General features: G+C 46.6%; 1 protein-coding gene across 1 annotated transcript; it reads left to right on the plus strand.

Annotated features, from left to right (window-relative positions):
- Nucleotides 1–195: 195 nt before the first annotated feature.
- Nucleotides 196–17,344, plus strand: SPINT1 (serine peptidase inhibitor, Kunitz type 1; the record flags this gene model as incomplete). Its single annotated transcript, XM_079308530.1, has 10 exons — nt 196–625; nt 7,827–7,978; nt 9,317–9,455; nt 10,178–10,348; nt 11,036–11,062; nt 11,966–12,091; nt 12,999–13,049; nt 13,820–13,990; nt 14,438–14,494; nt 15,514–17,344. The coding sequence occupies 10 exons, from the start codon at nt 196–198 to the stop codon at nt 15,708–15,710; spliced, it is 1,521 nt and encodes a 506-aa protein (XP_079164656.1). The 3' UTR covers nt 15,711–17,344.
- Between the last annotated feature and the right edge of the window lie 204 nt (nt 17,345–17,548).

Genomic DNA, 17,548 nt, shown 5'->3' on the forward strand with positions numbered 1-17,548 from the left:
ACATGCCCGGGGACGAGGTGCAGGGTCAGGGGACACACCTGAGCGGCTGCCTGGGGCGAGTCGGAGTCCAGAGCGCAGCCTCGGCCGTGCCCCGGCTCGGCACGCACTCCAACAGTCCCTCTGAGCTTCGTGTGTCTTCTCCCTTCCTTTAGGAAAGGATTGAAGTCTCCAGACAGTGAGGACCGGGGCGCCAAGATGGCCAGGAGGAGCCCGGGTCCGTGGTTTGTGCCCTGGGTGTGCTTGGTGCTGGTGATGGACTTGGGCGAAGGGCAGACGGGAAAACCCTTCGGTGAGATGTGCCTGGAGGACTTCACGGCAGGGCTGCCGGACTGGGTGCTGGACACAGACGCCTCCGTCCAGAATGGAGCCACCTTCTTGTCGTCCCCCATGGTGCACCGGAGCAGGGACTGCGTGAGAGCCTGCTGTAAGGACCCTGCCTGTAACCTGGCTCTCGTGGAGCAGGGACCGGCCTCGGAGGAGGACCACATCAGGGGCTGCTTTCTCCTCAATTGCCTCTATGAGAAGAATTTCGTCTGCAGGTTTGCTAGGAAGATCGGCTTTGTCAATTTCTTGAAGAAGGAGGTGTACGATTCCTACCTGGCAATGCAGGATCACAGACCTAGTGGTAAGGTGCCCATAGTGGATCCCTGCAAACCGAGTCTGGAAGAGCATTAGTGGTTAATTAGTGCCAGCTCCTCTGGCCATCAAATGAGCAGCAGTGCTGCCAAACACTCGGGGCAGAGTGGTGCTAAAGTGGTGTTTCTGTGTTTTCTTCTGCCACAAAGGTTTTCCCAAACCACAATACTCATTTTTAAGATTTTATGCCTCAGTTTACCTGTTAGTAAATGAATAGGGAATCTCTCTTTGACCTCTTTGAAGCAAGTGGAGGGTGTGATCACCAAAGTCAGAGTTTTTGCTACTTGACAATGTAGACAACAAGGTATTATTTTTTTTCTCTCTTCCCCTGGGCCTTTGAGGTTGGAAAGTGAAATCTTTCAAAAATCTACACATCACCAGGTTTTAAAGGGCTGAATTAATCTCTTAATTGCTCAGGGGCTGAAAGCAAGATGCAATCCACTTACCTTTATTTAACAGCAGCCTGGATAGTGAGGTGTGTCAGTATTGCTCTCCTTGTTGGGCTGGTCACTGCTGCTGGGAGAGAAATAGCTGGGGGAGGCTGGTTATAAATTTTCCCCTTTGGAGGTGGGTTTCTCCTCTCCAATCCCTGTTTTCCTGCTCTAAAAGATTACACCTGGACACAGAGAGACAGGTGGAAAAAGAACTAATTTGAAGCTGGCCACCTGCCATCTCTGAAGAATTGCTGTGTGCTCAGAAACAGTAAAAAAAACACAGCAGTTCCTCCTTCTGTGTTTGGTTGAAGCCTAAGAAGGCTGGAATGTTTCTGGCCTGGCTGGGTCTTTGGCAGCCATAGCCAGTTTATCATTGTTGATCCCTGGGCAAGGGCTGTCAGGGGATATCTCTATGGGTGATCCTCTTCACACCCCCTCCCAGCCCACCTGTGGGAGGGAAAGGATGTGTGGAGATGGCAAGGAGAGCATCCAGGTGGGTGCAAGGGCTTGATGGTGTGAGCTGAACAGATCTTTGATCTTCTGCTGGCATGTGAGAGCCTGAAGCCCTGTGGGTGCTGGAGATGTGAAATGGCCCCTAACTCCACAATGACCACTTCTCTATCTTGAGCAGCACTGTGAGGGGTTTGGAGCAGGGCACAGCTTCTCAGAAGCAGCCCTTGGGTGTTGCTGGCTTGAACAGCAGTGCAGCAGAAGTGGTCCTCCTAGTCCTCTGTTCCTACTTGTGGCTTCCTACTGGATTTTAGGGCCTTTTGGTAAAAGTGTCTCACTCTTTCAGTAGTTCTCCCACATATCTGTTCCAGGCTCAAAGTCCTTTCCACAGGAGCTGCAGTTAGGAACTGAAGGCCACATTCCCAAGACTGGAGGTGGCATGCTGGCAGTATCTCAACTCCTATATGCTTTGTTGTAGGAGGAAAAGGGAATGCATCATCTCCAATACATCCTGATTTCATAAGATTAGATTAAAATACAATGTACTAACTGTTGAGCAATTTGGCCTCTTTACATCTGTGGAGCAGTGCCTTGTACAAGGAGGCTGCAAGCCCCTTGTCTCTTGGCTGGTCCCAGGGTCTGGCATTCCATATGTATGCATCTTTAGAAAGTGTCCCAGGGTCACTCCCTGTCTCGAGCTCTCTGTGTGACCAGCAGTGGCATGTTTGCTAAAATATGGCACCGAGCTGCAGCACCTCAAACACCAATCTGCAGTTGCTGTCTTGCAGTCCATCCCTAGTGCTCCTTTCACAGCTCCTGGGATGGCTAGGTGGAGCAGGAAGACCCAGGAGGGCTCATCAGTGAGAAGTGAAAAGCACTCCAGAAATGCACCTCTGCCTGGAGGTGCCTCTCCTCACTCACCTGGGGCTTGTGCCCCAGATGCTGTGGGTGCAGGAAGGGCTCGGTCTCTTTGCAGCTGTGTCTGACCTTTGGAGTGTGGTTCCCCTCCTCTCTGAAATTTTTAGGCATTGTCTTCGATACCAAAAGCTTTCTGAATCACCTTGAATGACACTGGAGGGCTAGCAAGGGAAAGGAAACCAAGGGAGTTATCTTACTGGAGAAATAGCTGAGTCCTCCTCCCCATACCAGTTGATGAGACACTTGAGAATGCAAATGCCCATTTTGATTCAGATACAAACCAGTAAAATCCAACCCAAAACCCCATCCCCCTCCAGCCATGATGCTGGAATTGGGTCCTTGCAGGACCTGTCTGGACAGGAAGGTGGATGCCTGGCTGTCACTGAGGGGGAAAAGGGGAAGGAGCCTCTGGGCACTGAGCATGTCCACCTGGCAGCATGAGGAAGCTCTACAGTATTTTTGCTTCTGGACCTTTTAGGGATGCCTGAAGAGGCCAGGTGAAGCAAGTGTTAAAGGGAGCTGTTCTTGGCGTGTCAGGTCTTCCTCCCAAAATCCAGATTTTGGACTGGAGACGAAACTGTAGTTTTCCTGCTGTTGTGCTCTATCAGTGCTAAAATGTGAAGTTTTGTGACTACTCTGGATTCCAGGTTACTGTCAGCCCCCAATTGTGGCCCTAAGGGTGTGCAGGAAGCTTATCTGCTGCTTTATCATGCATTCCTTTCCTGTATGTTATGCTATTCTAGGAGTCTTTGCCTGTATCACTTTCCTGACACCCTCTGCAATGACAAGAATTAAATGCATGTTTTTTCTAGTGAATAATGAAATATCCATTTTGTGATCCCAGTGGGTGACATTAAACAAAAAAGTCACAACTTATAAGAGCCACACTACTGCTACTACAGAGAGCAGACTTGTTGAATTAAGAGGTTTATGTATGTTAGGAGGAGACCAGGTAACACTTGAAAGAGAGCACACAGCTGGGGGCTGCTGAATGGACAAATTTAATCTTGGAGTGTTTCTGGAGCCTGGTGGAAGTAGCTGAAAGCAGGCAGAGCATATTCTTGCAGCTCTTGCTCTTGTTCAAGCACCCACAGCGAGACTGTTGGCAAGTGAACACAGGGACAGGGGAACCTGCTCTAACCCACTGTGGCCATTCTTACAGTGTTATGATTTCAGAAAAAGCTGTGGGTACAGGCAACAGTGAATACAGCTGAAATCTGGGTTCTGCACATCTTATGAATATATTTTCGGTAGTTTGCATAACAAGAGTTCTGAGTTCTTTGCAAGCTGGTGACGACAGCTTGGCACTGTCTCTTGCCTGTTTCAGCTAACACACAGCCTGAAGTCTCTGATGTTATTGTTAAAAGGCACGATCTTAAATGATTCCTGAGCCTGAACTTTGGTGCGAGTTTTCTGCCTGGCTCATCCGGGAGGGGCAGGCTCACCATGCACTTTATTGGTTATAATGGAGCCCAGTGTTTAAGTAACTAGCCCAGCTTATTCTGGTCTAGGCAAACCAGTTTTGGGTGTGAAACTGGAAAATAACCTCCCTGAACCTTTGTCCATTTCTTGAACTGAAACTTTTGTGGTTGTTGAGAAATGCTCAGTGACACTCTCCTCCTCCTGTTGAATCCAGGGCTTGTGAGTGGGAGATGGGAAGTGGTTGGGAACCACAGGGTTCTGCTCCTGCCTCACCATGGAGGGAGATTTGCAGACTAAAACTTTGGTAATGCATTTCTAAAGGAGATCTCCCCAAGATGAAGCTCAGTCCTCCTCAAATGTTTGGTTCCATGCTGGTTTCCTTTCTGTGGGCAGCTAAAATGAGCAGCACTGGTATCACAGCTGGGGCTGGGACAGGTCCCCCTTTGGCTGATGCTGTTGAGCCCTGAGCCAGCTGCTCATCCTTGAGCTCAGGCCAGGAGATGGGAAGTTGCACAGTCAGTACCTACAGCACAGATTCAGGGGCTAATGTGTCCTGGAAGGGTCCTGGAGGATCAGCTGGTCCAGCTCCCTGCTCAGAGTGGGCAGTGAGGGGCTTCCACTCTGCTTGCTGTGAAATTGGTGTTTGTCATGCAGCATTTACTGAAGTGGCTGCATCATGTCCTGTCTCCAGAACTCCAGTCTCCTCAAAGAGACCACGCTTTACTAAAATGCCAGAAATACCTATGGGAAAGTCTTTCCTTCTGCCTGCTAAAGCAAATAGGACTGGTTTCCCACACTCTGAGAAAGGATGGAGGGAACCTAGTGACAGCAGCATCTTACATTATTCTGCAAATATAATCCACTCAGTCATACTATATTGTTTTTGAGAGGTTAAGTTGACCTGCTGTGTGCACCATTTACAAACCACTACAAAAACCTCTAGAAACTAATGCTGAGAGCTGCTTGTCTGTGCATGAGTTGATAGAAAACTGTATGGCTTTGTCATGACTGCATTTACTGCCCAGCCAGGATGAAGCCCTAAAGTAAGAGCCTGTATTTCTCTTTCTCCAGGCACAGAATTGCATTGCCTTGCTCCCTTCTCTCTGTTGCCACCTCAGGCAAATTAATACTGTGGCAGCAGTGTCATCTTTCATTACCTCTGCCCATGGAAATGGAGAGTTTTCTAGTGTGGATGAGTGAGAAAGCTCTTCACTTTTGAATTACTTCCCTGAAAGCAATGCAGGGGCAGAACTTCAGCATTTTTGAGATGAGTCACACTGCTGCCCACCTGCTTTTGCAGCAGACAGGCTCCCCTAGCTTCTGACACTTGAAATCTCCTGTGTCTCGTGGATGCTGGAATTTGGGTGGCCTCATTTTTGGCCTGGTCAGTGGCTTTGAGCAGTGGCTTCTGTCCCCAGTGAGATTTTCCCATCCTGGTGCCTCAGTGTCCCCAGTGCAAGGCACACTTGTCTCCTTTGCATGTTGCTCCTGCACAGGCAGTCAGCAGTGGGCTGCAGGGGCCCCTCAGTCACCACGAGAAAGCTCTCCTGCTTTTTCTAGTGACAGCCTCAAATCATTCTGAGGTATTTTTGAGCATTGCTTTGTAGTCTCAGCTACTCAGGGTGTATCTGCATGAGCTCTGGAATGGAGGAAATCTGGTTTTCTGTGGATCTCAAGGGCAAAAGTCAGTATCTAAGTTCCAGAAGGAAAAAAAACCTCCAGACTGTGAGCTTTGCAAGTACATTCTGCCATGGGATTTCAATGGTGCCTGCAGGTTTGCATAGCAAGGTCCCTAGTGGGGTCTCTTCCCCCACTTAGATGCTTTACTTTTGAAACTCTTTAGAAATTTATTATCTTCTAAATTCCTGTTCCCCAATCAATTTTGGTTCAGGTGAAGCCACGCAAGCAACAGACTGCATGAGCTTTTAAACAAGAAGAAATTTTTTTAAAGGTGTGAATACAGTGTGAGTAATAAAACTTTTTTAAAGCAATTTGGATATCCTCTATCAAGCATTCCTCTGGAATCACAGAGAAAAGATACATCCCCTACTGATGTGTTATATAAATGGGAATGGAAATTGTCACTGATGATGTGACTCCAGGAGTATGTTTCACTTTAAAGAGCATGCCACAGACAGCATCATAAAGCTTTAACCTCCCTGTTAATTAGAGTTTTACTACAGAAACTTCCCATGGTCAAAAGAGCATTATAGCAAAGGTGACTTTCGTTTTTCATACAGACTTTCAGAGCAAAACAGTGGAGCCTCCACTCTGCAAGCACTTGTGGATACCCTGGCTCAGTCAGCACTTGGTTCTGAAGCTCAGGTGGAAAACAGACATGTTACCAGGGAATGCTTCCTACAGGCAGTGTGGCAGAAATACTCCAAAGTCACTCAACTTTCAGGCATCCTAAGGAGAAAAGAGATGGACATGAAAGACAAATCCTTGATTTCTAGTGAGCATTACTCCTTAGCAGGCATCACAAATAAAGAAATACTCTTGACTTTTCTTCTGGGTGTGAGGAGAGTCAGTAAATTTGGCTAATCAGAGATGGGAACTGGAGAAGCTGCTGACCCATTGAATAGAACTGAGCTTTTACAAGGAAAAACATGATTTGGAGTCATGAGTTAAGGATCAGGCTCTGTGTTGTTGAAAAACTGGTCTTTTCCTTGTGCAATTGCATCCACCTACTGGGCTCACCCTGGCAGGATGATGGCAGGGAGTAGGCTGCCTTTCTCCCTGCCAGGCTCCTGGTGTTTGCCTGGCAGGAATGGCAGGCATGTGTCCCCTTTGCAGAGCTTGCAGTGGTGTGTACAAGGTGACAAAAGAACTGAGTGGCCTGTTTTGATGTCAGGTTTGTTTGTACATATGCCTTGTATTAAATGTCCCTTCAGTAGACTGCAGCAGGAGTCAGCAGCTGGGATATGAATCCAGATACACAGGATTCAAACAGGAAATTAGGAGCAAGTCTGCAACAGTGAAAATAATCAGCTAATGGAGTAATTTTCTAAGGGGTTTGGGCACTAATCCTCTCCTTCAATCACAGTGGATAGCAGTGTAATGGCAGAGTGATTTCTATCTAGCTTATAAATGGTGGCTGGCGCCTTTACAAACGACTCAGGCTGAGCTGGAACACTGAGTTTGCACTTGGTACAGGTGCTAGCAGGTGGAGTTTTACAGCCTGAGCTATGCACAAAGCCTGCCACAGAGACGTTCAGGCCAAAAGGAGTTATGAGTCAGGCTCAGTGGTGTTATTGGACAGGCTGTTCTTGCTGGCACAGGCAGGGGTCAGTTTTCATCTCTTGTACTTACAGTCTGAAAAAACATTTAATAGATTGTGGAAATTGCTGGTAAACTAATCCATGGAACGGTACAAAAATCACAATCTCATGAGTGGCGTTTTTGTGCTGTTTTAAAGAGATGTAGGTCAGAGAGAGGGGTGGAAGATGAGTTGGAAGTGAAATACTTCTCATCCACGTCCCACATTGTGTTGCTCTGGCTAAATACTCTAACATGTTAGTGTTAGAGGTAGTGGTAGGAATGATGAGAGTCACTTCCACATTTTTCATCAGGCCATTTCCCTAAGTGAAGGGCAGACATTGCTCTGTGCTCTTCTGTGAGGATGTGGTCCCACTCTCAGAAGCACAGTGGCTGTAGCCACAGGGCCACCCTCTTATGGTGTTTCCTGTGGACAGAAGTGCCCAGGGAGCCAGCTGGCTCAAGGAGACTGCCACAGTGGGTTGTGGACTCATTAAATTAGTGAGGGCAGTAATAACAGTACTGATTGCCTGTTGATTGCTCAGGCTACAAAGAGCACAGCTGTATATATAAGTGTTTTCCTTCCACCACTTGGAGTCTGGGTTGATTTAGCCTGGAAGAATCCCCTTCCCTTGTCTTTCTGTAATGGAGACAAGGACTGGACCATTCAGCCTCTTACCCAAGCCTTGTTCTACATTTCTTCTGCAGATGACCACCCTCCAACAGCCCGTGCTGTCAAGGACATGAGGGTACAGCCGGGGGAGCCAGTGATGCTGAGAGGCACGGAGAGCACGGATGACCACGGCATAGTCAGCTATGAATGGAAACAGATCCTTGGTGACCCCTCTGCAGAGATGAAGGTAGGGAGCTGCAGGGAACAAGCAGCTTGCTCAGTGGCATCTGTGATCTGCTCTAGGTTGGTCAACCAGAGCCCTGATTTTAAAGTCACATTGTCCTTCCCTCTTAAGGCAGTCCACCCAGGAGCCTGTTCCCAAAAACTATGGAACACTCCTTGTGATTGCTCTCCTTCTCTCAAACACTACTTAGAAGTGTCCTTTTTGGCCTGATTAGGTCTCAGGCTCCCTGCACAGGATGCTGCCTTCCTGAGCAGCACCTGACGTGCTTGGGTGGGAGCAGCTGGGAGGGCAGAGCTTCCATGCAAGAGCTGCCTCTGGTCCCAAGATCTCACAGTTCAGTGAAGGGCCTTCTCTTAGTTCTGCTCTGTCCACTTCAGTGCATTTCCTCTTCTGTCTCTGAACAATCCAGTCTCAGACTCTCTTTCTGTTCTCCTGGGGCTTTCCTGGACTTTGCCTCTCTTTTTTATCTGAGCTGAAGCAGAACTCATGACTCCTGTCTGGATCCAAGATCTCTGGGGTGTGAACACTGCCTATTTGCTGAACTGTGGCTTTAGGAGCTCAAATTACTTCTTTTAAATTTCTGTAAAATGCTTTGAAAAGCCATGGAGTTGGTATGGAGTTCTTGTGGCACCTTTTGGAAGAAGTAGCAAACAAGTACCTCAGGCCCACAGCTGATTTTGAATATCAGCAGTGGCAAACACCAGAGTGCCAAGGGGTCTGTGTAATTCAGCAAATGCTGCTTTCCTTTTGCCTTTACCCTGCTAAAACAACTGTGAAGGTGGGGGGGAAGTCCCCTAATATAATGTGTCAACTGCAAAAAAAATTGTATGTAGTGAGGCTGTGTGCTATTGAAACCTTATCAAAACCAGAGATAGCATGGAAATGAAGGTCCAATTCTGTTGTAAATATAGAAGAAAAGTTTGTGTCAATAATATTGTAGCTTTCTCTTCTGACAAAATAATTAAATACAGCTACCTTATTCCTTGTATACTAAGTGAATTATTCATAATAGGTTTTAAGTTTTAAAAAGTAAAATACAAACTACAGGTATTTCTGTCCTCTCCAAGGAGTTTTATTTTCTCTTGTGCTTTCACAATGCCCCAAAACATGAAATACCTAATTGTTTGTGTTACTTGTTTTCTCCATTCCAGCTGGGTACCAGTCCATGGGTTTTGGGGGAATTGTCTAGCACTGAGACATTTTTCATTTCAGACATCTGCTTGAAGATTTCCATCCAAGTTCCTTCCTCCCTAATGCAGGAACATAGACCTTGCCTAGCTTCAGTCATTTCTTCCTTAGAACTACTTTTCTCCTACATAAGCCTTTCTTTTGCATTCTCAGGAGCACGAAGGAGATCAGGTAGAAATCTCCAACCTCCAGGTGGGGACTTATGTCTTCCAACTCACTGTCACAGACACTGCACAGCAACAAGATTTCACCAACATCACCATCATGGTGTTGAGCTCTGAGCAGACAGAAGGTGAGCCTTGCTGTCTGCAAGACATTAAATGTGTCCCTGGATATTTTTTTCTTTGAAGGCTTTGTTTAATGATGAAAATGTTCAGCATTACATGTGTATTAGGAATAAGGAGATCTTAGACAAATGGTTGACTAGTTGTTAAGCAGGGGATGTTTTCTCCTACCTCAGATACCATAAAAATGTAAGAGCAGCCATGTCAAGTGATGCTAATGGTCTGACCAAAGTCCAGTACACTGCATTCAACAGTGGGCAGGGGTTGGTACTTTGGAAAGAGTGCAAGAACATGACATGCTATCAGTCAGTCTCTACTATACTTGACTAATCCCCAAGGATTTTGCAGCTGGGAGATTTTTTTTAAGCAGAAGATGGCTGTCTTTGTGTTCAATAACCATGTATGAATCCCGTTTTGACCTCCTGCAATCCTTGAAATGCAACAACCTCCTGAATCAAGGGTTTTTACAGGTTGACTATGTTCTGTGTGGAGATGCAGCTCCTTTTGTTTTATGGGTGTGGCACCTACTAATTTGGTTTTGTGACTCTCCCTTTCATATAAAAAAATTAATTCCATGATTCTCTACTGTCCTTTTCCATGTTGGTCAAGATTTTATAAACCTTTCAGACATGTCCTTTGGAAGGTTTTGTTTCCCTTCACATGTACAAAACAGAAAGTCTTCCAAAGGGCTTACCTAACCCAGACCCTTTGCTGCTAACTTTCTTGGTAGAGCATTGTTTGACTCCAAAGAAGGTGGGCTGGTGTCGGGGATCCTTTCCACGCTGGTTCTACAACCCCAGCCTGCAACAGTGTGAGGAGTTCACTTTTGGTGGCTGCAAGCCCAACAAGAATAATTACTTAAGAGAAGAGGAGTGTGAGCTTGCCTGCAAGAATGTCAGAGGTGAGTCCTTCAGAAATCCAGCCCCCTCGTTCTCATAGGATTGGGATGACCCTGTGGGCAAGTACTGCAGCCTCTTGGCTGACACCTGGTTAGAGCCCCCTAAGCTGAGGAGACTGGGCTAATTATGGATGGGCAGTCATTGTCTTAAGCTGCCAAGGTATCTGACCCACCTCCTAAAAAACTGGACAGTGTCCTTGGTATTCCCTCACCAAATCTTTGTGTCACATCTGAAACCAAAATTCAGAGAGCAGCATTGTGCAGTTGGGGGCCAGAAGTGCTTCACTCCCAAAATGAAATTTAGCTCCCTCCTTGGCACCCTCAAGCCACTAGAGAACAATTTAGTGCTGCTCAGATAAATGGGCTGAGCCTCTGCTAGGCCCATTGCAGTGCACAGCTTAAGAAGGAGATTAAAATCCTTGGAAAAGAAAGACAATTTGGAAATGGTCTAGCTTGTGGTGGGAAGTTCCCCTGTGCTCCTCCAGGCCTGCCTCACGTGGCTACAACTCATCTGGATCTCTGAGTGCTCTGAGTGAGGGCATCCACATTTCACCTCTGTAATCCAAGGCCTCCTTCCAGAAAATACACTCTTCTCATGTGGTACATGAGGGCAATATAAAGCTGCTGTTAAGCTGACAAAATGTTGTGGTGGTAAATTTATTTTATTTTATTTTCCCCTTGTCTCTTCAGGTTCTGTTGGTGGGCGACAACAGCCAGGTGAGTCTCCCATAGGGCAGTGAAATCCTACTGCAAGCTTGGGCTGAGTGTCTCATGTCCATTCCTGTGGCTTTTGATTAGGACTCAATGTGGAAAGTGGGGCACTGGAGACTAATTTCTTTACTAAGCCTTTCACTTTCATGTCACAGCATAATTTAGGTTGGGGATTACCTCTAGAGGTCATCTGATCCAAGCCACTACTGAAAGCAGCTTTGAGTCACACTAGGTTGCTCAGCACTGTATCTGGTTCAGATTTGGGTATCTCTGAAAAAGGAGATTTTACACTTTGGTCAAACTGTGCCAGTGTTTGATGACCCTCATAATTTTTTCTCCTCATATTGAATTGCTTTCTCTTGTTGCAACTCCTGTCTTTTGCTGTTCATTCTATTAGTGTGCTCCAAAATGAATGTCTCTTCTATAATCTGTCTTCTCCTCATGCTGGGTCTTGTGTTCCAGGCTCTTGCTGAGATTTACTCTAGTATGCCAATGTTTTTTATCACTGGGCAGCTCAGAGCTGGGCACAGTACTCAGCACTTGGGCCACCTCTAGAGCAAAGAGGTTTGAAGCTCTTGCAGCCCAGTGTGCAGGTTTCAGTTTGGCTTCCCAAATTAAACCCCAGGCTTGGGCAGTGTCTCCATATTCTTTCCAAGTAGCTCATTCTTGCTTCCACCTGCTATGTACTTCTTTCTGAGAGGAAACACAGCTGTTTTCAGTGCAACGTTTCCTTTATAAACAGGTTTTTTTTTCTTTTTTGAGTCTAGGGTGGCACTGAGGAGAGACCTTTACCAATCTGCCTTGTTTCTTGTTTGCCAGCCCTATCAGCAGCTTTTAAGTCCTTCGTAAAGCATCTGGCAGGGAGAAACAATGAATTTTAATGAGCTATCTGAACTGTTTCTGATGCAGTATGCAATGGGAACTGTCAGGCCCCCTTCTTCAGATGCAAGGATGGTTGCTGCATTGATGCCTATCTGGAGTGTGATGAAACTCCCGACTGTGCTGATGAATCGGATGAGATGTTCTGTGAACGATGTAAGTGCTTTAAATTCTGCTTCAGACAACTTTACCATCTGCCCAGGAATGGGTGCAATATGACTTACAGGTGCTGAATCAATACTTTTTGGTGTCTCCTGTTCTTATCTGCTAACCTGACGTGGCATTATCTCTTTCCACAGTATTATGTTTGCAGGTTCTGCCATTTCCTGTGTCTCTGCTGACTGCAAGAGATGACCTTCCCTCTTTCTGCCTCTTAAATAAGCTATGACTCTCTTCTCTGCACCTATCTGTAAGACTTCAGGCCTGTCTTGCTGACCCCTTTCAATATTTTCCTTGCTGAATGACCTTACCTTCTCTCTTAAAGTTGGGAAATGGAGAAGGAAACCACTGTTTCTCCAAGTCTGTCCAGTGGCACAGTCCCCTTAATATCTTATGCTAATGTAAATGCACAGTGGTGAGATGCTCAAATCCACCCTCTCTCCTCCCTTCTTCAATCCCTCCTCACCTCTTCTGAATTCCCATAAACTCTTTCCTATGTGTGGGTATTTTGTTGCCTTTTTAGATTTGCAAGCCTATGATTAATCTCTCTTGCCCTCTCTTATATTCTGCACTAGTGCTCTTTTATATTTCTTAAAACTTGGAGTGACTTTTCCTATACTTTTTGATGGAAAACAAAAATTAAAGTGCAGCCTTTGTTTTCTTTACTTTTGTCTCTGTATCTGTGGATTGGAAATTGGGAAGAGTTTTTTACTACATTTTATTTTTCCCCATGTTCCTCTTATAGCTTTGAGATACATAAGAATATCAAATGATATTTCCCTTCCTCTGGCTTGTGATAGCAAAGGAATGTGCAAGAAAGCTCTGTCTGCTCCAGTCTGCATGGACAGAGACATTACTTTTGAACTGGTGAGAGAAGTTTTAACATGAAATGTTTCCCTTGCAGATGCTCGTGAGTTCAACAGACTGCAGAAAATCAATGTCACTCATAAGCAAGGTATGTACCATCCAGAGCACCTAGACTGACTTCTGCCAGCTTTTGGTTTTTCTTCAGTTTGTTGTTCTATGGTAAAACTGCCTCCCTCTGTAAATCCAAAACCAGGTATAGCATCTGGATAGTGCCTGAAATGAGCAAAGGCCTGTTCTCTGACCTTGAGGACAGCTGTTGACAGTAGGCTTTCACTCTCCTGCCTAAACTTTTTCCTTTCAGGTAGGTCATATTGCTTGCTGGACACAGTACCTGACCTGGTCAAAACCTTGCAGCACTTTTTTTTTTTGGAAGTAGTGCAAACCAAAGCAGTGTGGGGGGCACAGCAATGTCTGTTCAATCCCATATCTTTGCCTTGTTTTTGAACCATGGACAGTGGATCTATCACTGGCTTAAAAGAATGTATTTCAAGGCACTTAAATGCAGCTTATTTGTAGAGGAGACCTGAGCTGATCTGTGGTTTCTGTGTGTCCAGGCTCTTCATGTTCCCTTCTGTCTCCCAGGGAGGACAGGTCATTTCCACAGGGGAGTGAATCCAGGGTTTACCATGACTGCACACTCTGATATTCCTTTCTCTGCTTGCTAGTGGATTAATGCCAGCTCACCTTGGCATTGCCAATTTGACCAGCTGGCAACTGAGCATTGGGGACCTGAAAGCCACAGTTCTGGCTATGGATTTCCTCTGCTGTGCTGCTTGTGCTCTTTTGTTGTGAGCACAAAATTTTGCTGCTCTGGGAAGACACTGCTTGGGCTAAAGCACCTCTGCCTTGCTTTGCCAGGCCACTGTGTGGACTTGCCTGATACTGGACAGTGCACTGAGAGCATCCCCCGCTGGTACTACAACCCATTCTTGGAGAAATGTGACCCCTTCACCTATGGGGGCTGTGGTGGCAACAGCAACAACTTTGAACAAGAGGAGGAGTGCATGAAATCCTGTTCAGGCATCACAAGTAAGCACACATGAGGGCTGGAGTTTTACTGATCAGACTGGGAAAACCACTTCAGATAAAGTTCTGTGCTTCCAAAGAGGAGCTGTCAGTCAGTGATGCCCTGCTATCAAACCCTGGCCATGACCCACAGGGGAGAAACTGAGAAAATCGTCAATGACTCATATTAGCCTGAAGTTTTAAACAAAAAAAGAGAAAGGGTTACACTGTATACTTGGTAGGTATTGCTTTGGAGGCCAACAGGAAGAATTCTACCAAACTGGATGTGTTAAGAGGCAGAGTACCTCCCTCAGCTGGGCCTGGCAGCCTCCCTGAGAGCTCAGTGGAGAAGGGATGCCATGTGCCTTCAGTGACTTCAGAGCACTGCAAATGGGTTCCTCAGAAAACTGTCTTATCCCTTGTTCCCAACCTTCTTTGTAAACCTTCTTTCCTCCTGTGTTCCCAATTCAGAAGCAGATGTCATTGGCCGAAGATGGGAATCATTTGAGTCCCAAACTGCTATGTTAAGTGAGTAACCATGTTCCCAACCTTGTTGCTTCTCCTTGTCCTGAAAAATGCATTGTCTTTCCTTGCAAAGAGTAGCCCTCTCTCCCACACCCCTTTTGGAGCTGGGGGCAGTGTGGGATTGGGGGATGCTGGCAGTGGCAAGAGGTGCTTCTGTGCACTGTGCAACTGTGGTCCATTTTTTCCTGTGTCTGTGACTTGATAGCTCATACAGAGACCCATGCTTTTCTTTCTGTCAACTTGCATGAATGTTCCACTTCCAACATTGAAAAATTGGAAGTAAAACTCTTCCTAAGGGCCATTTTCACATAAGGACTACTAGCTTCTGCAAGAAAGCTCTCTCAAGTGAATATGTGAATAATATCAAGACTGTGGGGAAATGTGATGACCCTGAAAAAGCCCTATGCTATTGAAATAAAAATTCTTTAAAAAATGTCACATGAAGGTTATTGTTCTTAAATCCTAGAGATTGATTTAATCTTTACATTAACACCATCTCTCAAATGCATCATGTTTGACTGTCTCCACTGATGATGCAGGGGTTTGGTTGATTGGAGAACAAGTGTTCACAACACTGCCAAGAGTATTTTCCCAGAAACTCCACCTATCCTCCATAGCTCACTCCCTCAGTGCTGTCCCAGCCAGGAGGTGCCTTCTGTGACCACCCTTTGGTGGCTTCGCTGTTGAAGTGTGACACAAGGCTGCTGTTGCAGAAGAATTTGGTATTCCTATGGTTACCAAATGGCCAAGCCTGCCAAAGTCACAGAGCAGCCTTTAGAGGGCGTGGTGCATCTGGGAAATGATGGGAAATATCATCTGGGAGAGACAGGCTGGCTGTGCCATGCACTTGCCATCTTTCTTCTTTGCTGTTGTGCAGTGACCACCCTGCTCTCATGCCAGCTGTTGCCTCTTCTCTTTGCCAGCACTTCTGCAGCAGCTTTTGTGCTTGCTTCATCCTGACCAGTTCTGCTGCATCAGAGTTTGTGGAGCATCCCTCCTAACATGTCCACGTATTCCTGCAGGTGCCTTTGAGGTAGTGATTGCTGTGCTCCTGGGGATCTGCATCATGGTGGTCCTGGTGTTCATTGGCTACTTCTTCCTGAAGAAAAGGAACAAGAGCAGCCACCGCCGCCAGCCTCCCACTGCTACCAACTCAACCCTGTCCACCACAGAGGACACTGAGCGTCTGTTCTACAGCAGTGCCACCAAACCAGTCTGACCTACAGCCCCTCTCTCCAGCTCAGCACTGGGGCACTCCCCAAAGCTTCTGGAGGTCTGTTTTCAGACACAGGTCTGTGCCTGAAGGACTCGTTCTCTGTGAAGACATTTGGAGCATCAGGCCAAGATTTAACTGTGATTTGGCAGTACTAGTATTTGTGATTGTCTAGGCTAAATGGCTGCTCTGGAAAGTCAGGAACTGGGAGCAGTCTGTTGCTCTCGGACATCCATCTGTTCCTCAAACAATCCAGTGAAACTCTGAATTACATCTTTCTTCCTGCTCAAATCTGGAGCACAACTTTGCTCAACTTCCTAAAGGAGCCTGGAACTGGATCTGTGTAGCATTTTTGTTGGTGGATGGTGCAAGCTCACCAGAAGCAACAATTTGTTTTTACTGTCACTTTCTGCCACTTAACCTTGTATTTTCCTCCCCTTCTCCCAGTCCTCTGCAAGGTGCCCTGCCTTGCAGCAGTCTGCCTGTTTGTGGTGCATCTCTTGAGGTCTGTAGGATTCACATAACCATTCAGACCTGATCCAAGGGTTCTGTGACACCCCTGTTTTCAACATGGACAGAAACAGAAATACCTGCTTAAGTCACTAAGGTTTGTTTTTTTACAGAAAAGCTTACCTAGACTTTTTGCTGGCTGGCTGCTGTGTTTCAGTCTCCTGTGCACAGTACATGTTCACCATTTTTCTCTCTGTGAGTTGCCCTGGTTGCTTTCCCAGTGTTCCTGCTGAACCCGAACATATTGAGAAAATATCTATTTATTCTCACGTGAAGTAAACGTCCATACTTTTCCTGCTGATTGTGCAGGAAAGCTGCAGCTTTGATTTTACTGCATGTTTCTCTGGGCACACAGCCTGGTTTGAGTCCCTGGCACCTCCCAGAGCACAGGAGTGGGCTGAATACCACTAGCTAATGTCTGCAGGATTCCTGCTGCTTCTGGCTCATTCCTCCTGATGCAAGGTGAGCCCAGCCCAGCTCCAGGAGGTCCAAAGCTCATCTCTGGCCCCAAGGCAGCATGTGAAATTCCCACTTTGGCAATGTCCTGGTCCCAGTCCTGGTCCTATATGTTCCCCTGTAGCTATTTGTGAAGAGCCTGATGGGCCAGCTGTGGGGCTGGCACCAATCCCTAAGCATCCCGTGCCTGCTGCTCTTGGAAAACTGCTGCTAAGAGAGAGAAAACCTGTGTCTGTGCATGCATGTGTGTGTGTGTGTGTGTTTGTGTGTGTGTAAGAAGCATAAATCTGTGTACAGACTTTTTAGGAGCTTGGACTCTTTCAGGGCTAAGGGCAGAGTGGTTCTGGAATGCTCTGGTGAAGCCATTCCCAGCTCAGGACATGGCTCTGGTCCTCCCAGGCAGTGGCAGGAGAGCTGCCTCCTTGGGCTGATGTGTCAGCTGAAGGGAAAGGAGCTGCTGCCCAGAGCCTGCTGGCAATCTGACTGCATGCCTCTCCCCATCACAGACATCTGCCTCAGCATTCCTGGTCAGATTCCTCCTTTCCGTGATCTCTCTCATATCGTTCCCATCTCTTTGTTTTTCCCACAGCCTACCACGGCCTTAGCATTAAACCTAATGTCTTGATTTATTTTTTTGTGTACTGACTGATAATAAAAAGGAGATGTTTGTCTTATCTGGCTCGGGAGTGGTGTCTGAGGAGCAATGACCTGCAGAGGGGGCAGGTAGGTTCCCATGCCTGCTATCTCACCCTTTCATCTGCCCCACTGTGATATCTCAGGAGAGCTGCTGCAGCAGTGGTCCCATGGCCTGGGGAGGGCTGGAAGCGGGGGATGCAACATATGGGATAGCTGAAGAGGAAACTACTGCATGAGGTGTT

This window comes from Erithacus rubecula (genome assembly GCF_903797595.1).
Source record: "Erithacus rubecula genome assembly, chromosome: 6".
Taxonomy (NCBI): Eukaryota; Metazoa; Chordata; class Aves; order Passeriformes; family Muscicapidae; genus Erithacus; species Erithacus rubecula.